The sequence below is a fragment of the Euphorbia lathyris genome, chromosome 4, assembly GCF_963576675.1.
Source record: "Euphorbia lathyris chromosome 4, ddEupLath1.1, whole genome shotgun sequence".
Lineage (NCBI taxonomy): Eukaryota > Viridiplantae > Streptophyta > Magnoliopsida > Malpighiales > Euphorbiaceae > Euphorbia > Euphorbia lathyris.
Genome location: NC_088913.1, coordinates 70566078 through 70580433, shown reverse-complemented (window position 1 = coordinate 70580433; position 14356 = coordinate 70566078). Strand labels below are relative to the sequence as shown.

Below are 14356 nucleotides of genomic sequence, written 5' to 3'. Positions count from 1 at the left end.
TGACTGTAGTATAACACTATCTTCTTAAAGTGGCAGTGGCGATTAATTTGTTTATTATTAATTTTCTTACCCATTTTGAATATTGGATTGATTTTAATATCTAATATTTAATTCAATTGATCTTAGAGAGAAATTAAAAAAGAGAAGAGAGAGAAAAAGAGGAGCGGGAGAGGAGAGAGAAAGTTGAAGAAAAATAAGAAATTAAAGAAAGATGAAGAAGATTGTGTAATTGATTTTTATTTTTTTATTTTGGAGTTTGTTTGTGATAATTATATAATAAATGAGGTTAATTTATAAAATAAATAAATATAAGGACAAAATTAATTATTTTTCCTTTGACTTTTAACACCGTTAGTCAATTTGGTATGTATTTGTTAACGGAATGAACCTCAAAGTACTAGTTTGTAAAATTTTAAACCATAAGGGTAACAATCGAAAATATGAGTAACCACGTCGATTTATTGATATACGGACAAAATAACTCATTTTCGATAAAATATACGAATACAGACTAAAAAAACAATTAAAAAATTAGAGAAATCTAACCCGATGTGAGAAGAAAGAAGGAAGATTCTTCGTCCTTCTCAAAGTAAATTAACAAAATAGGTAGATTGATAGAAAAATAGAAGAGAAATGAAGAAAAAATGATTAGGAGTTTTTTTAGTAGGATTTGAGCAGTTTTTTCAACAGTTTTTAAATAACACTATTTTCCTCTAGCAACTGTCAAATTATTGGAAAACGTAAAATATCTGCTATATCATTGAATATAATTTTTTTTTTTTTTTTTGAACCATTGAATATAATTTTTTTCAAAATAAAAATGTTTATTATTATAATCAAAACCCAGGGAATTTCGAAATGGGCCTAAACACAAACTTACCTGCCGTTTCCCGCTAAGTACTAGTAGATAAATTACTCTACTGTACTAAAACATAATTTCCCGCCACTTATTAGGGTTCACAATTTCTCTCTTTTCTTTTCCAATTTTCAGCTCCATCACATAGTCGGTTCTACAATCACAAAGCTGAAAATTTTTATCCTCTCAAACTAGTAGCAATGGCCGGCCAATCTGATTCTTCCCTGTCGCTCTTTTCTCCTGAAGAGGTATGCTCTGATTTAAATTATGATTTTGTTTTCATTCAAACTTCATTTATTAAGTTGCTTTATAATTAATTGGTTTACGTTTCTCAGGTCGAGTTCATTGCCGAAGATGAATTGGTGGAAATCGTTCCTAATCTGAGGATGGATTCTCTCAATTTTATATGTGTATTTCTCTTTTCCCCTTGTATGCATACGGGTGCATCTGTAAATACCTTTTTTTTTTGGTTTTGTAATGTTCAAGTGGTGCGTGATAACAGGGGGATTATGGACCATTCTATCCACAAATAGCTGCTCAAGTGCCATTGTGGTTAGCTGTGGCTTTGAAGAAGCGTGGGAAGTGCACGATTAGGCCTCCTCAATGGATGTCAATTGGTAAGCATTTCGTCTTTAAAACGAAGGCATAGACATTAGGGATTTCAATTTCTGATAATACAACATGATTTGTAGAAACAACCTGCTTGACAATGTCCATTTGACATAATTATGTTTTTTTCATCATTGTATCATATATAATCATATAGAATTATAGATTGCGTAACACTAGATAACCAATTTTGACACCCTAATAGACATCACAAATATGAATACTGGAAAGTACAACTTTCTGTACAAAGGATATGTCTAGAAGGCTGCATACTGGTTCTTGTTAGACTTTGACTTTCTTATTGGTCCTTCAATTGTATGAATTGATATTTGTTGAGCACTTGATTATTTGTTTATCTGTTTCATATTATCAGTCACGGGTAAAGGAACATTTGTTTCAGATTATATGTCATTTGAAAAAACTAAGACAACACTAATTGTTTTTTCGGCTTAATACATCATATGCCACTGAACTTGGTTCAAAAAGTCGATTGGCCTCCTAAACTAACAAAGTGTCTAGTTAGCTTTCTGGATTTGTTTAAACCGAACTATTAGTCACCTGAATTTGTTTGAAAAGACCTATTGACCCCTGAATTCACTTACATTGATTAATTAGCCCCCTAACTTGCTAAAATTGATATACACTTCAATTTGTCCAAATCCTCTCTTGTTCTGTCAGGTGGACTTAGGATGTTAATAATATCATTTTAAGCAAGTTCAGACTACCGAAATATTTTGTAAGTTGAAGGGCCAATCGGTTGATCAAGTTCAGGGGCACACCAATCCCCTGTTTTTTTTTAGCAATTTTGACTCAAATGACAGGCACACGTGAATAGGCTCTTGATCATAAAGATTGCTTGAAGCTTATGATAAAATACTTCTTTCAACCTGCATTGCAATAGATTAACTTCGTGTCTCTTCCAATCAGCTTCACCTTTTCATCAAAATGCTATTTAAGGTTAGGAAACCCTTTATTATTGGATACTCAATAATTAGGCACTTTTTGTCAATTATTGGAAATTACGGATATTTCTACTCTGTTGTGTTTCTGAACTTTACTTTGGTTTTGCTTTCAGTATGAAATTTAAGGACTTCAACATGTTTAATTTTATATGGTAGGAAGTGATAGTAAAAATTGCTTGTAATCATGTCTTCGTGGTTTAGAAAATTTGACCCAGGTTTTGGAAGGGGAGCGAGATTCACATGCATTTCAGCCATTGCCTTTTCATTATGTGGAGATCTCAAGACTTCTTTTTGACCAGTAAATCCTGAACATTCTTATTATATTCTATATGTAATTTAAACATTGATTATCAACTGTAATATTGTGTATGGCAGCGGGCGTGATGACATCCCTGATGTTTATATGGTGAGTTTAAAGATTTTCTTGTTCTTTTTTCCATTTCAGCCATTACATTTTCATTAAATGAAACACCCTTTCATATTTTATATAGGTGAGGTCACTTGTTGAAGACATCAGAGATGTAAGATTCCACAAAGTGGAAACTAATCTACAAAAGTTTACTGCATCAACAGTGACGGTACGCTTTTATCTTCACGAGTTCACTAACATAGATCACTACTAGATTTTGTAGTTTCTGAAGTTGCATGAAATTTTCTTTGTATAATCTGGCTTTGTTGGGATGATTTTGGTTGGTTATTTCATCTAGTGAAGCATGGACAAGTCGCAAAGCTGACAAGAACCTCTTCTCATACATGTTCACATCCTTCAAATCCTTTTAAATTGATTGTTTCAATCCACCGAAGGATTGCATCATTCTTGTTTGGTTTCTGACTAAAAGAATGTGAGGAAAAACAACTAAATTGAAAAATCATCAAGGGTAATTTGACCAAGATTTGTAGCAACTGGTTATGTACCTAAATCAATTGCAGCTAGGGCTGTAATCGAGTCGAGTCAAGCCAGCTCATGCTCGACTCGGCGGAAACTGGACGAGCTCAAGCTTGGTATAAGCTCTACATCCTGTTCGAGCTCAGTTCATTAAGAAAATTGGTTGATTGTGAGTTGCTCGCGATCATCTTGTTTATTTGTTCATGAGCTTTGCTCGCGAGTATGTTATTAATTCTGTTCATGAACTTGCTGGCGAACAACTCATTGATTATGTTGATAAGCTATGTAATTTTGAAACCTACAAATTGAAGTTTCACACAAAACTAGGCAGTTTTACATTTCCCCCTTATAGAAAAAATATTATTAAAAAAATAATTGAACCAAGCTTGGTCATGAGTCTATTCATGAACATTATAATCGAGCTTGTTCATGAGTTTGTTCACGGACCTATAACCGAGCCTTCTCATTTACGAATCGAGCCTCAAAATCATGCTCAAGCTCAATCATTTAGAAATCAAGCTAAACTCGGTCAAAGCATTTATCGAGCTGAACGTCGAGCCGCTCATGCCCGTCTCATTTACAACCCTAATTGTAGCGAGCAAGAAAGACCATGTTGAGTATTAGGAGCAAAAGTTAGATCTCACCTTTAGTGATATGGTAAAGTTAATATGAAGCTAAGAAACAGACTGAAAAGAACTTGGTTTTTGCTCCTAGTGGGGATTTACATATATAATAAGCAATATTTGCAAATGAACGCTGCTACTGAAAAAATATTAATTGTGCACTTTCATGCCCACACCCAAGAAGCTACAAAGTCCACTGGGTCTCAGCTGAGTAGTAATATTGTGATTTTTAATTTTAGTATGTTTTTTAATAAAATAAAGTATGAAATATAAGCACTTGGAATTAGCTCAAACAATGAAAGGTCCCTTAGCCTCTTACCAGGGACTCGCTTTGAACGAGCCCTATCGGCTGCAGAAGAAGAAAAAGACCGTTTTCTTTCTGCTTTGAGAACTTCAGATATTTTCTGAATCAGATCTTTCTGAAATGATTTCTTGAATTAATGAGTTCCTATAGATAGCTGCTTTCAGTTTCAGGACTGTTCATCAAAAGGCAGTTGTTGGAGTGATTTAAGGTCTATCTAGGATGCACTTTTTTTAATGGCCTTTATTAGAAGGGTTTTTTTTTTTAATTGGCGATGCAATTAAGCTGAGAGAGGAACACACATTTTTAACTTGTAAGTGAAAGCAATTTGAAATACACTAATTTTGTGGTCTCTTCAGCTTTGATCGGTGAATTTGCTTATAGCATGATTAGTCTTTCAAAATCCATCAAAGATTCAAGAATACTGATAGTACGAAGCTATAAAGAGACGCTTATTGCTAGGTTTAGCAAATGATTGTGTTCTTTTTGTTCATAAATCTTGTATTATGATTGCTGTCTTCCTGCATTATATAACCTGTTCAATTTTACATTACGTTGCTAGTTCCGTAGATTACAGAACATAGGCTCGCTTCAGGACACAAACTTTTTGCTGCTTCTAGTAATTCTTAAATTTGATTCTACAGTGGAAAAATATGTCTGCAATGGAAGTCAATATAATTCGTGCATTTGCTGGGAGAGCGTTACAGGCATTCTATAGGCATGAGAATGAACAGGTGATGCCAGATTCAGACAGAACACAAGATAGAACGCCACAAGTACCTTCTGTCAGGACAAAAGTATGTTCTTCTTCAAGCATATTACATATATATCTAATTGACAGCATATTCATTGTCAAATCAATTTCGTTTTTGTTTGCAGCGAAATCTGAAGCCTCGATGAGTAAATCCATTTCCTATCTCAACCTGAAAACAATGATTTCAGCACGCTACTAAAGAAGGTATTTCTGTAATGCTGTAATGCAATGTAATGTAATCAAAGTTGTAATGTAATCAAATGTGTAATGGAGTGGAATGGAATCATGATTACATTACCATGTTTGGTTGATAAATTTTAATAAAATCCATAAAATGCAATTATCATTGCAATATGTATATTTATATTAGTTAAATACACAAGTTTCATGTTTTTTTTTTTTTTGCATTTTTCAGATTTTCATGTTTTGTTCAATTTCTTTTTTCATTTTTGGTTGCTTTTCTCATTTTTGTTTTTTTTCCATTTTTTCATTTCACATTTTTTCGTGTTTTTTCTTGTTTTACCATGTTCGTGTTTTTCATATTTTTTCTCGTTTTCATGTTTTTTCATTTTTTTCTCGTTTTTGGTTTATGCACATTTTTTCGTGTTTTGTCTCGTTTTACTATTTTCGTGTATTCATATTTTTTCTCGTTTTCATTAGGGGTGTGCATCGGTACAAAACCGAAATGATCAAAATAATTCACACTGACACCGAACCCAATAATATGTAAAACCGAATTAAAACCGAACCGAAATATACAGTTCGGTTTGGTTTAAACTGAACAAACCGAATTAAATTAAAAATAACAAAAATTGAAATATTTCCAAAATATATCTATATTGGGTTATTATCTCAACAATAATAAAAGAAATTAAATTTGTATAATCAAATATATATATATATATATGTAAAATATGTGTAATTCGATGCGGTTCGATTTTTTTAGATTTTTTGTGAAACCGAATACCAAAATACACTTAAAATTAAAACCGATGCCGAATCGAATTGTTAAAAAAACCAAACCGAAAAACCGAATTCACTTGGCTCGGTTCGGTATGCGGTTTAAACCGAACCGATGCACACCCCTAGTTTTCATGTTTTTCATCTTTTGCATTTTTTTTTCATTTTCGGGTTTTTCACATTTTCGCATTTTTTATCTTTTCATGTTTTTTTCGTAGTAATAAAATTACAAGCCTATCGTAATGGGGATTCATGACTATTTTGTTTGTAATGCCCATTACATAAATTTGGAAAGAAAAATTGAATGATGTAATGATGATTCCATTACGACAAAAATGATATGACTACCCAAGGATCAAACGGGATATTCGCCTAGGAACGCCACGTGTTGATCACCTGATACTGGAATATTGCGGCGTATTGAACAAGGAGATCCGACGAGTGGATCACCAAGGTTCCACCGCAAGAGATCCGCGGACGAACCTGTAAGGCGAATCTCCATAAACACTCAATCCGCCATTGAAACAGCTGGGCCGATCCCGCAATAAAGACCATTAATAAGTTATCAATTAGCTAACAGCCTACTTAAAGGAAACCAGTAACCGCCATTAATGGAGCATTATGGAGACTTTCTAGTTACTGAAAGTTACAGCTTCATGATTATATATAGCCTATGTCTCAGGCTATCAAAGTACACATTCACTTACCCTTTGTCAATTCAGTTTGCTTTCTTGTTCTTCCATACTGACTTTGGTATCGGAGCTTTCCCCCGTCGAACCCAACGACGCCCCCATAGAGACGGAAGTCAATCGGAAATTCTCCACTAGTCATCAGTTGGTGCGGTGAACATGGAGTCCTTAATCAAATAAAGGGTTTTCGTTCACATTGGAAAGATATGACGAATGGAGAACAGAACCCCTCCTTAGGGGTTGAAACACCCTCAAGTCAACCTGAATCAAGCGTTGGACGCGTTGATATGAGCACTCCTGCGACACAGGACGGAAGGAGTATGTCACTGGATACATTCGTTGAAACATGTGTGGGATCCATAGGAAGAGCATTTGGCCCTGAGATGGAAAGATGCCTAAGGTCGTTCATGATAGTACCAGAGCTTCGGCGCATAAATCCTACGTCATCTCAATGGCAACAGGCCGCTGTAGGATCAGGTGTCCATGATTCTTCATTCTTCCAAATTCAACCCACGGATTCCATGGTGACTACTACCGTAGCCGGTAATAACCCGCCACTTAATCGGCAATTATTTTCTGTTGGAGCAGGAGGAAGTCGAAGGATAAATCTGGGTGGATCAGGTATCCCAAGCCGCCCGCGGTCGAATCTCCCTGAGGGCGGATCGGAAGGTCGAAGGCACAAAAAGCGGAGAAAAGAGAAAGGTAGGCGATCGAAATCACCTTCGCCCCGGAGACAGAGATCCTCCCATAGGAGAAGATCACCCCCATCTACTGGTCGTAGACAAAGCAAGAGGCCAGTAGAGACGCCACGTTCGGATAGGCCACCGCCACCACCAAACCAAGGAGAGGATAGACACATTCCTTCGGGAGACCATGGATGGGATAACGGCCAAGCTCCTCCTGGAGGACAGGGAGGTGGAGGTGGACGTTCACCATCAGATCCGTCATCTGGCTCTAGCTCTTCATCTTCTCCAAGTAGATCTCTCCGTAGGAGACCTCCGAGTCGATCGCCACGGAGAGGACGCCCCAGGGCGGGTCCGGAGAATTTTGATGATCGAGTTAGAGATGCGGTGCTCCGCATTAATGAAGAGGATGCCCGACATAATCCATTCGCCAATCGTGATTCGCCCTTTACAACGTGGATCGAAGCTGAAGAAACGGAGAGACATTTTAAAATACCTAATATATCCGTTTACATGGGTGCGGACAACCCGGAGGCCCATGCAAGAAAGTACCGAATGTTGCTCAGCCTTTACCGTGCTAGTGAGGCGGTCTTATGCCGGATGCTTATCACAATTTTAGGAGGCCCCGCTTATGATTGGTTCCAATCTTTACCTCCTGGATCAATCGATAGCTGGGATCAATTGAGTAGGGAGTTTTGTGCTAAATTCGCCGGATGTATTCCTCTAGTGGTCAAGTCACGAAAGCTTTTCGAATTGAAGCAGAAGGCGAATGAACCCCTTCGAGAGTATGTAGACAATTTCAACAAATTGTGTATTCGAATTGTCGATGTGGATGTCTCCATGGCGGCGGAAGCTCCAGCGAAAAACACCACGTGTAAAAGCTTGCAAGAAGATTTAATTCGGAAAAAGCCCCGCGATATGGCAGAATTAATCAAAAGATGCAAGGACTTTATGGAGGTAGACGACATTCGCCGAGAGTCATTATCTCCTCCTAGAAAGGACAAAGGCGAATCTCGCCATCGAGATAGAGAGAAGGACAAGCACCAGGATTCCTCCTTTAGAAGCCGGCGGAGGGGCTCTAAGAACAAATCGGCATTTGTCACGTCTTTCACACCTCTCAATGCCTCTAAAAGCGAAGTACTAATGTGGATAGAGAACAGCCAGCACAAGCGGAGTATTTCATACCCCGAACCAAAAGGGGGGAGTACACTAACACTGGAAAAAATCCCAAAAATTATTGTAAATACCACAGGAAAAATGGCCATGACACAAACGCATGCTGGGAGTTAGCCAGAGAAATAGAAAGGCTTATCGAGAGAGGAAAGTTGGACCGGTTCGTCCAAAATGATGGCAAGAAGGGAGATGGTGATAGATCCAGAGATGATCCGAAGAAGAAAGCAAAAGGGACCATCAATGTCATAGCAGGCGGACCTGGGTACCAACCTGTGCTGAAAAAGGCAAAAACCACTGCTCTTGACAAGGCATCACTTAATCGCCCTTTTGCGGATGTCGGCCCGGAGATCTCTTCTCATGCGGATGCCTTAGTCATTACTATGATGGTGGAAGGCTGGGAGATGAAAAGAGTGATGATCGATACCGGGAGTTCGTGCAATGTCATCACAAGAGGAGCATTTGCCAAGCTTATGGTCGACCCAATCCAAGTGGAAACCACCATAGTGGACATCCTGGGAGTGACAGGACACACCATCCAAACAAAGGGCCAGGTAACATTAAATTGTGAGTTAACAGATGAAGATCAAGTTTGGAAAGGCGATCTGGAATTCTCTATCCTGGATGGCCAGTTAGCTTACAATATTATCCTTGGGCGACCCTTTATCTCCGAAGCAGCAGCCCTTATCTCCATACGCCACTTAACTCTTTATATCCCCACGGCCAAGGGAGGTGTAATGATCAGAGGAAGCCAAAAGGTAGCTCAGGAGACGTATTCGGCATCGTTAATGATTCGCCCCCAGTCTAAAGATGAGGAAGAACTCGTCACAATGGCCTTGGGCGAAACAGAGATGTACCTCATGGCGGATGAAAAACAAGTACGGATGGCTAAAGGGCTCAAGGGAGAAATTAAGGAAGCAATCACCAAGGTTCTCCATAAGGCAGAAGATGTCTTTGCATGGAAAGATGAGATCCTCCTCGGGATTAGTCCAGATGTGATCACTCACAAACTCAACATCGACAAAGACGCGGTTCCGGTAGCCCAAAAACGGAGAAACCATGGCCTTGAGAGGCAGAAGATGATAGAAGAAGAGATCATCAAGCTCAAACGGGCGGATGCCATCGAAGAGGTACTTTATACACAATGGCTGGCGAATGTGGTTCTAGTCAAGAAAGCGGGTGGATCATACCGCATGTGTATTGACTTTACAGATCTCAACAAAGCTTGTCCCAAAGACAACTACCCTTTGCCATGTATTGATATCCTAGTAGATGGAACCACGGGACACGCCATGTACTCCTTCACTGACGTAAAGTCGAGTTATCACCAAATCCCAATGGAGCCTTCAGATAGAATCAAAACCTCGTTCGTGACTCACCAAGCCACTTATTACTTCAAAGTCATGCCCTTTGGGCTTAAGAACGCGGGTGCAACCTATTACATCATCGGCATGCTTTTCCACAGTGGTACTCTTGATGATCATATCATCTACATAGACGGAGAAGTTATTACTTTTATTCATCATCCGTTGATGATATGATCATCAAGAGTACCACTGTGGAAAAGCATGCCGATGATGTAAGGGAGGTACTGGGCGTACTCCGACGTCACAACATCAAACTGAATCCGGAAAAATGTACCTTTGGTGCAACGTATGGAAAGTTCTTGGGATTCATGATTAGCCAGAAAGGAGTGAGCCCAAATCCTGACAAGATCAAGGCCGTCCTGGAGATGCAAACGCCACAGAATATCAAGGAAGTGCAACGTCTTAACGGGCGGATCGTAGCTTTGGGCAGGTTTATCTTTTGTTCGGCCCGTAGATGCCAGCCCTTCTATGAGGTGATCAATAAGCAAAGGGCGTTTGAATGGAATGAGGATTGCGAAAAAGCTTTCGAGGGAATCAAACGGTTTCTCACAGAACCGCCCTTGATGAGTCGACCCTTGAAAGGTGAGAATCTTTACATGTATGTCTCGGTTACAAATAAAGCTGTTTGCACGGTCATGATAAGGGAAGAGGATGGCCAACAGTATCCAATCTATTACGTGAGCAAAGTATTAAAGGATGCTGAAACCAGATATTCCAAACTTGATAAAATGGCGTTGGCCGTTGTCACCACAGCAATCCGCCTTAGGACTTACTTCCAGGCTCATACTGTCATAGTTCGAACAAATATACCCATGAGGAAGGTATTGCAAAAACCAGAAACTTCAGGGAGATTGATGGAGTGGGCAATCCGCCTTGGAGAATTTGATGTACGATACGAGAGCAGATCAGCCTTGAAGAGTCAAGTCTTGGCAGACTTTGTGAATGAAATCACTGAAGAGGGAATGAATCTCCCTAAATCTCAAGTCGAAGAATGGACGATGTATACGGATGGAGCCTCCTCAGCAGAAGGAGCAGGTATAGGCATCGTGATCAAAGGTCCCCAATATATAAAGTTACGGTACGCAGCAAAATTGGATTTCCTTGCAACCAACAATGCGGCGGAATATGAGGCCTTAATATTAGGACTGCGCCTGCTAAAGGAAATCACTCCCGAGCGGATTGTGATCTATAGTGACTCCAAGTTGATGGTCAACCAGATGATCAAAAATTACGAGGTAAAAGATGATGTTTTGGCCAAATACGTTGCTGAGGTCAAAAAATTGCTGGATCACCTTGAAGCCAAAGAAACTAAATGGGAACTAATCCATGTACCTCGAGGATCAAACACCGAGGCGGATCATCTAGCTAAAATGGCTTCCAACAAAGAGAACTGGGCGGATCCACAATGCCCATTCGAAGTCAAAGCAGCTCCCGCATTCGCCTTGGAGGAGGTATTTATACTCACGACAGTAGAAAGTGATTGGAGGTCTGTCATCCGCCAGTATCTGTTAGATGGAGCTCTACCTACGGATAAGGAGGAAGCTCGGCGGATAGTTAGGAAGGCGGCCTATTTCTCCATGATAAATGGTTGCCTCTACAGAAAATCCTTTAGCCACCCTTGGTTAAAATGCATTTTGCCAGAAGAAGGACAACAGGTCCTTAAGGAGCTGCACGAAGGAACATGTGCAGCCCATGAGGCATCCGCCTCCATCTTGAAGAAATCCAGGTTAGCGGGATTTTATTGGCCCACGGCGGAACTTGATGCACAAAAATTGGTAGAATCTTGCCATAGTTGTCAGATTCATGCGAATGAATCTCATACCGCCAAACACCTCCAGAGGCCCATCATCGAAGGTCGACCCTTTGCTGTCTGGGGAATTGACATTGTTGGACCATTTCCTCCTACTCGTAGACAAAGGAAGTACGTGGTAGTGGCAGTAGATCATTTCACCAAATAGGTAGAGGCTGAAGCTGTCTCCTCCATCAATGTTGAACGAATGGTGGAGTTCGTCAAAGATAATATCGTGGGAAGATACAGAGTTCCCCACACGATCATCACTGATAATGGAACGCAATTCAACTGTGGTGAGTTCAAAACTTTCTGTGAAAAATTGGGCATTCTGAACAGATTCGCCTCCGTTTATTACCCTCAATCCAACGGTATGACCGAAGTCACGAATCGGACGATCGTAAAAGGAATAAAGAAAAGACTGGGGGAGCATGATAAGAAATGGGCGGATCAGTTAATGAGCGTCTTATGGGCGTATCACACTACTCCCAGAACGGTCACAGGCGAAACACCATTCGCCCTCTCTCTCGGCGTGGAAGCTGTAATCCCAGTTGAAATACTGGTCCCAAGTGACAGAGTTGCATTCTATTGCGATGATGAAAACAGTCAAATATTCAAAGAAAGTCTTGATCAAGTGGAAGATAGGAGAGACAAGGCATATGTGCGTATGGCGGCATACAAGCAACGGATCGCAGCTTATCATGACAAAAATGCCAAGCTTGTAGACTTGAATGTGGGAGATCTCGTGCTCCGCAAGGCAGACAAAATCCAATCTAAGGAAGGGAAGGGCAAGTTAGAGCTCACCTGGACAGGTCCGTATCGAATAGTGGACAAGATTGGGTTCGCCACATTTAAAATTCAAGACATGGAAGGAAATACATTGCCGCGCACATGTAATCTCCAAAATCTCCGCAAATACTTCGCCAGAAAATAGAATGTAAACAAGGTCTTGAGTACTCTTTTTCTTTTAGTAAGCTTTTTTCCCATGAGGTTTTTCTTATTAAAGGTTTTAATGAGGCTCACATATAACACCCGTTTGTTGTAATAAAGCGTATCTCCTATCAATAAAAAGCAATTGTTCTATTGTCCATATTCTTTTTAAGTATTTTCTTGCAGCAATATAAATATTCCAGTCTCAAAAAGAAGGGGGGCATCCAACGCTTCCCACACCAAAAAGTACTGCTATTACATAGCTGTTTTTTCTCCTCAAAGATAGGAGAACAATCTCATGGGCGGATCCATCCTTAGATGATCACCATTCGAGATAGGGTTAAACATTCCTTGGACGTAAGGTCTTTACACTCTCTTGCGCCCTTCCCAAAGAAGGGTTCACAAGTCCTAAAGGCGGATCGCTTCACCTCAAATATAGGTAGCAAGACGATCCCTAAGGCAGCTTAACTTCCTCTAAAGGAATAAAACAACTTCAAACCTTCACAAAGGTTCGCACAATGGAGTATGGGTTCCTTCTCCACCAAGGGTATGGCGGATTTCATGGCATCCGCCATAAACTTTTGACCGCCGGAAGCGGCAGGCTTCCTCTTCTTCAGCGGCGGATCGGCCATTATATCCGCTGGGCATTTCCCTGCACCCTTTTGGGGATCCGTTGCCTGCCCTTTCTTTCGAGCCTCATCATCCTTCATTTTCTTGCGCATCTCTACAAGAGCGTGATTGGCCTTAGATAAACCCCTGACAAAGAGAACAATAAAGCAATCAAGGTTCAAAGAAAAAACAAAGTTACCTTGATCAAGTTGTGCAAACTTCGAATAAATGAACTTGTCCCCTTCTCGGCGAATCAGGGGAATGTCATTCATCATGAAGTCCAAGGCGTCAGCGTATGTCCAAGCATCCGCCCTGACACTCTTCATAAGCTCCGCCACTACCTCATCACTATCCGTCAATATACGCATGTCTCCCGCCATGTGCAAGGGTTTGGGATTCCAGAATGATGGAAAGCCAAGAGACTCGCCCTCGTTTATCTTTACATAGAAGAATTTTTCGTCCCAGAAATGGACGTTGGACATCTTGTCGCTAAACGGAGAATACGCTCCAAACTTTGCAAAAGTGAGGAAAGACTCAGACTTTCGCTTTGACGGTTTATGAAAAGATCGAAAGACATGAGGGGTGCACACTACCCCTAAGTTTGAAGCTAAGTAACAATCTAAAGCTAGATCTAACCAGCCATTTGGATGTAATTGGCTGGCAATGATGTCAAAATAAGCAAGGATGTCCGCAATCATCTTTGGAAGAGGAAGTCGGAACCCTCTTTCTATATGACTACAATATACGGACAGGTATCCGCTTGGCGGACAGGCGGGCCGTTGATGAGCAGCCGCCAACTGGGTCTCATAGTTATTTATCCATGGGAAGCGACTCGCCAGATCCGCTAGATCCGCGGCGCTCATGCGAGAGGGAGTGGACTCCGCACGAGGTGTCTTTTTCCTAGATGGGGCAAAAGAAGAAGCCACCATCCCGGAAAATCGCCTAAAATCTATTGCCGGAGCAGTACCAGTAATGGGAACATAAAGATTTTTACTTGAACGAGTTCGACCATTATTTCGTGCCGAGTTACGCAACTCAGCTAAATTAGAGCTAACTGTATCTTCGGAGGAATCAGAATTTTTCGATGAAGAAGTAGTCCAACTAACTACGATTTCAGAAGAAGAGGTCAAATTAAAAAGTTCAAAGGTCGATTCAGAGGAGGAAGAAG

At 40.2% G+C, this 14356-nt stretch overlaps 1 protein-coding gene across 1 annotated transcript; it reads left to right on the top strand.

Annotated features, from left to right (window-relative positions):
- The first annotated feature begins 932 nt into the window (after positions 1 to 932).
- Positions 933 to 5391, top strand: LOC136226920 (DNA replication complex GINS protein PSF2). Its single transcript, XM_066015606.1, has 8 exons — positions 933 to 1104; positions 1192 to 1266; positions 1359 to 1473; positions 2629 to 2725; positions 2803 to 2833; positions 2919 to 3005; positions 4882 to 5034; positions 5117 to 5391. The coding sequence occupies exons 1-8, from the start codon at positions 1057 to 1059 to the stop codon at positions 5135 to 5137; spliced, it is 627 nt and encodes a 208-aa protein (XP_065871678.1). The 5' UTR covers positions 933 to 1056; the 3' UTR covers positions 5138 to 5391.
- The last annotated feature ends 8965 nt before the right edge of the window (positions 5392 to 14356 follow it).

Coding starts and splice junctions, on each gene's coding strand:
- LOC136226920 (XM_066015606.1), top strand. CDS start 1,057: ATGGCCGGCCAATCTGATTCTTCCCTGTCGCTCTTTTCTCCTGAAGAG. Junction 1,105..1,191: donor CGCTCTTTTCTCCTGAAGAG/GTATGCTCTGAT, acceptor TACGTTTCTCAG/GTCGAGTTCATTGCCGAAGA. Junction 3,006..4,881: donor TTACTGCATCAACAGTGACG/GTACGCTTTTAT, acceptor TTGATTCTACAG/TGGAAAAATATGTCTGCAAT.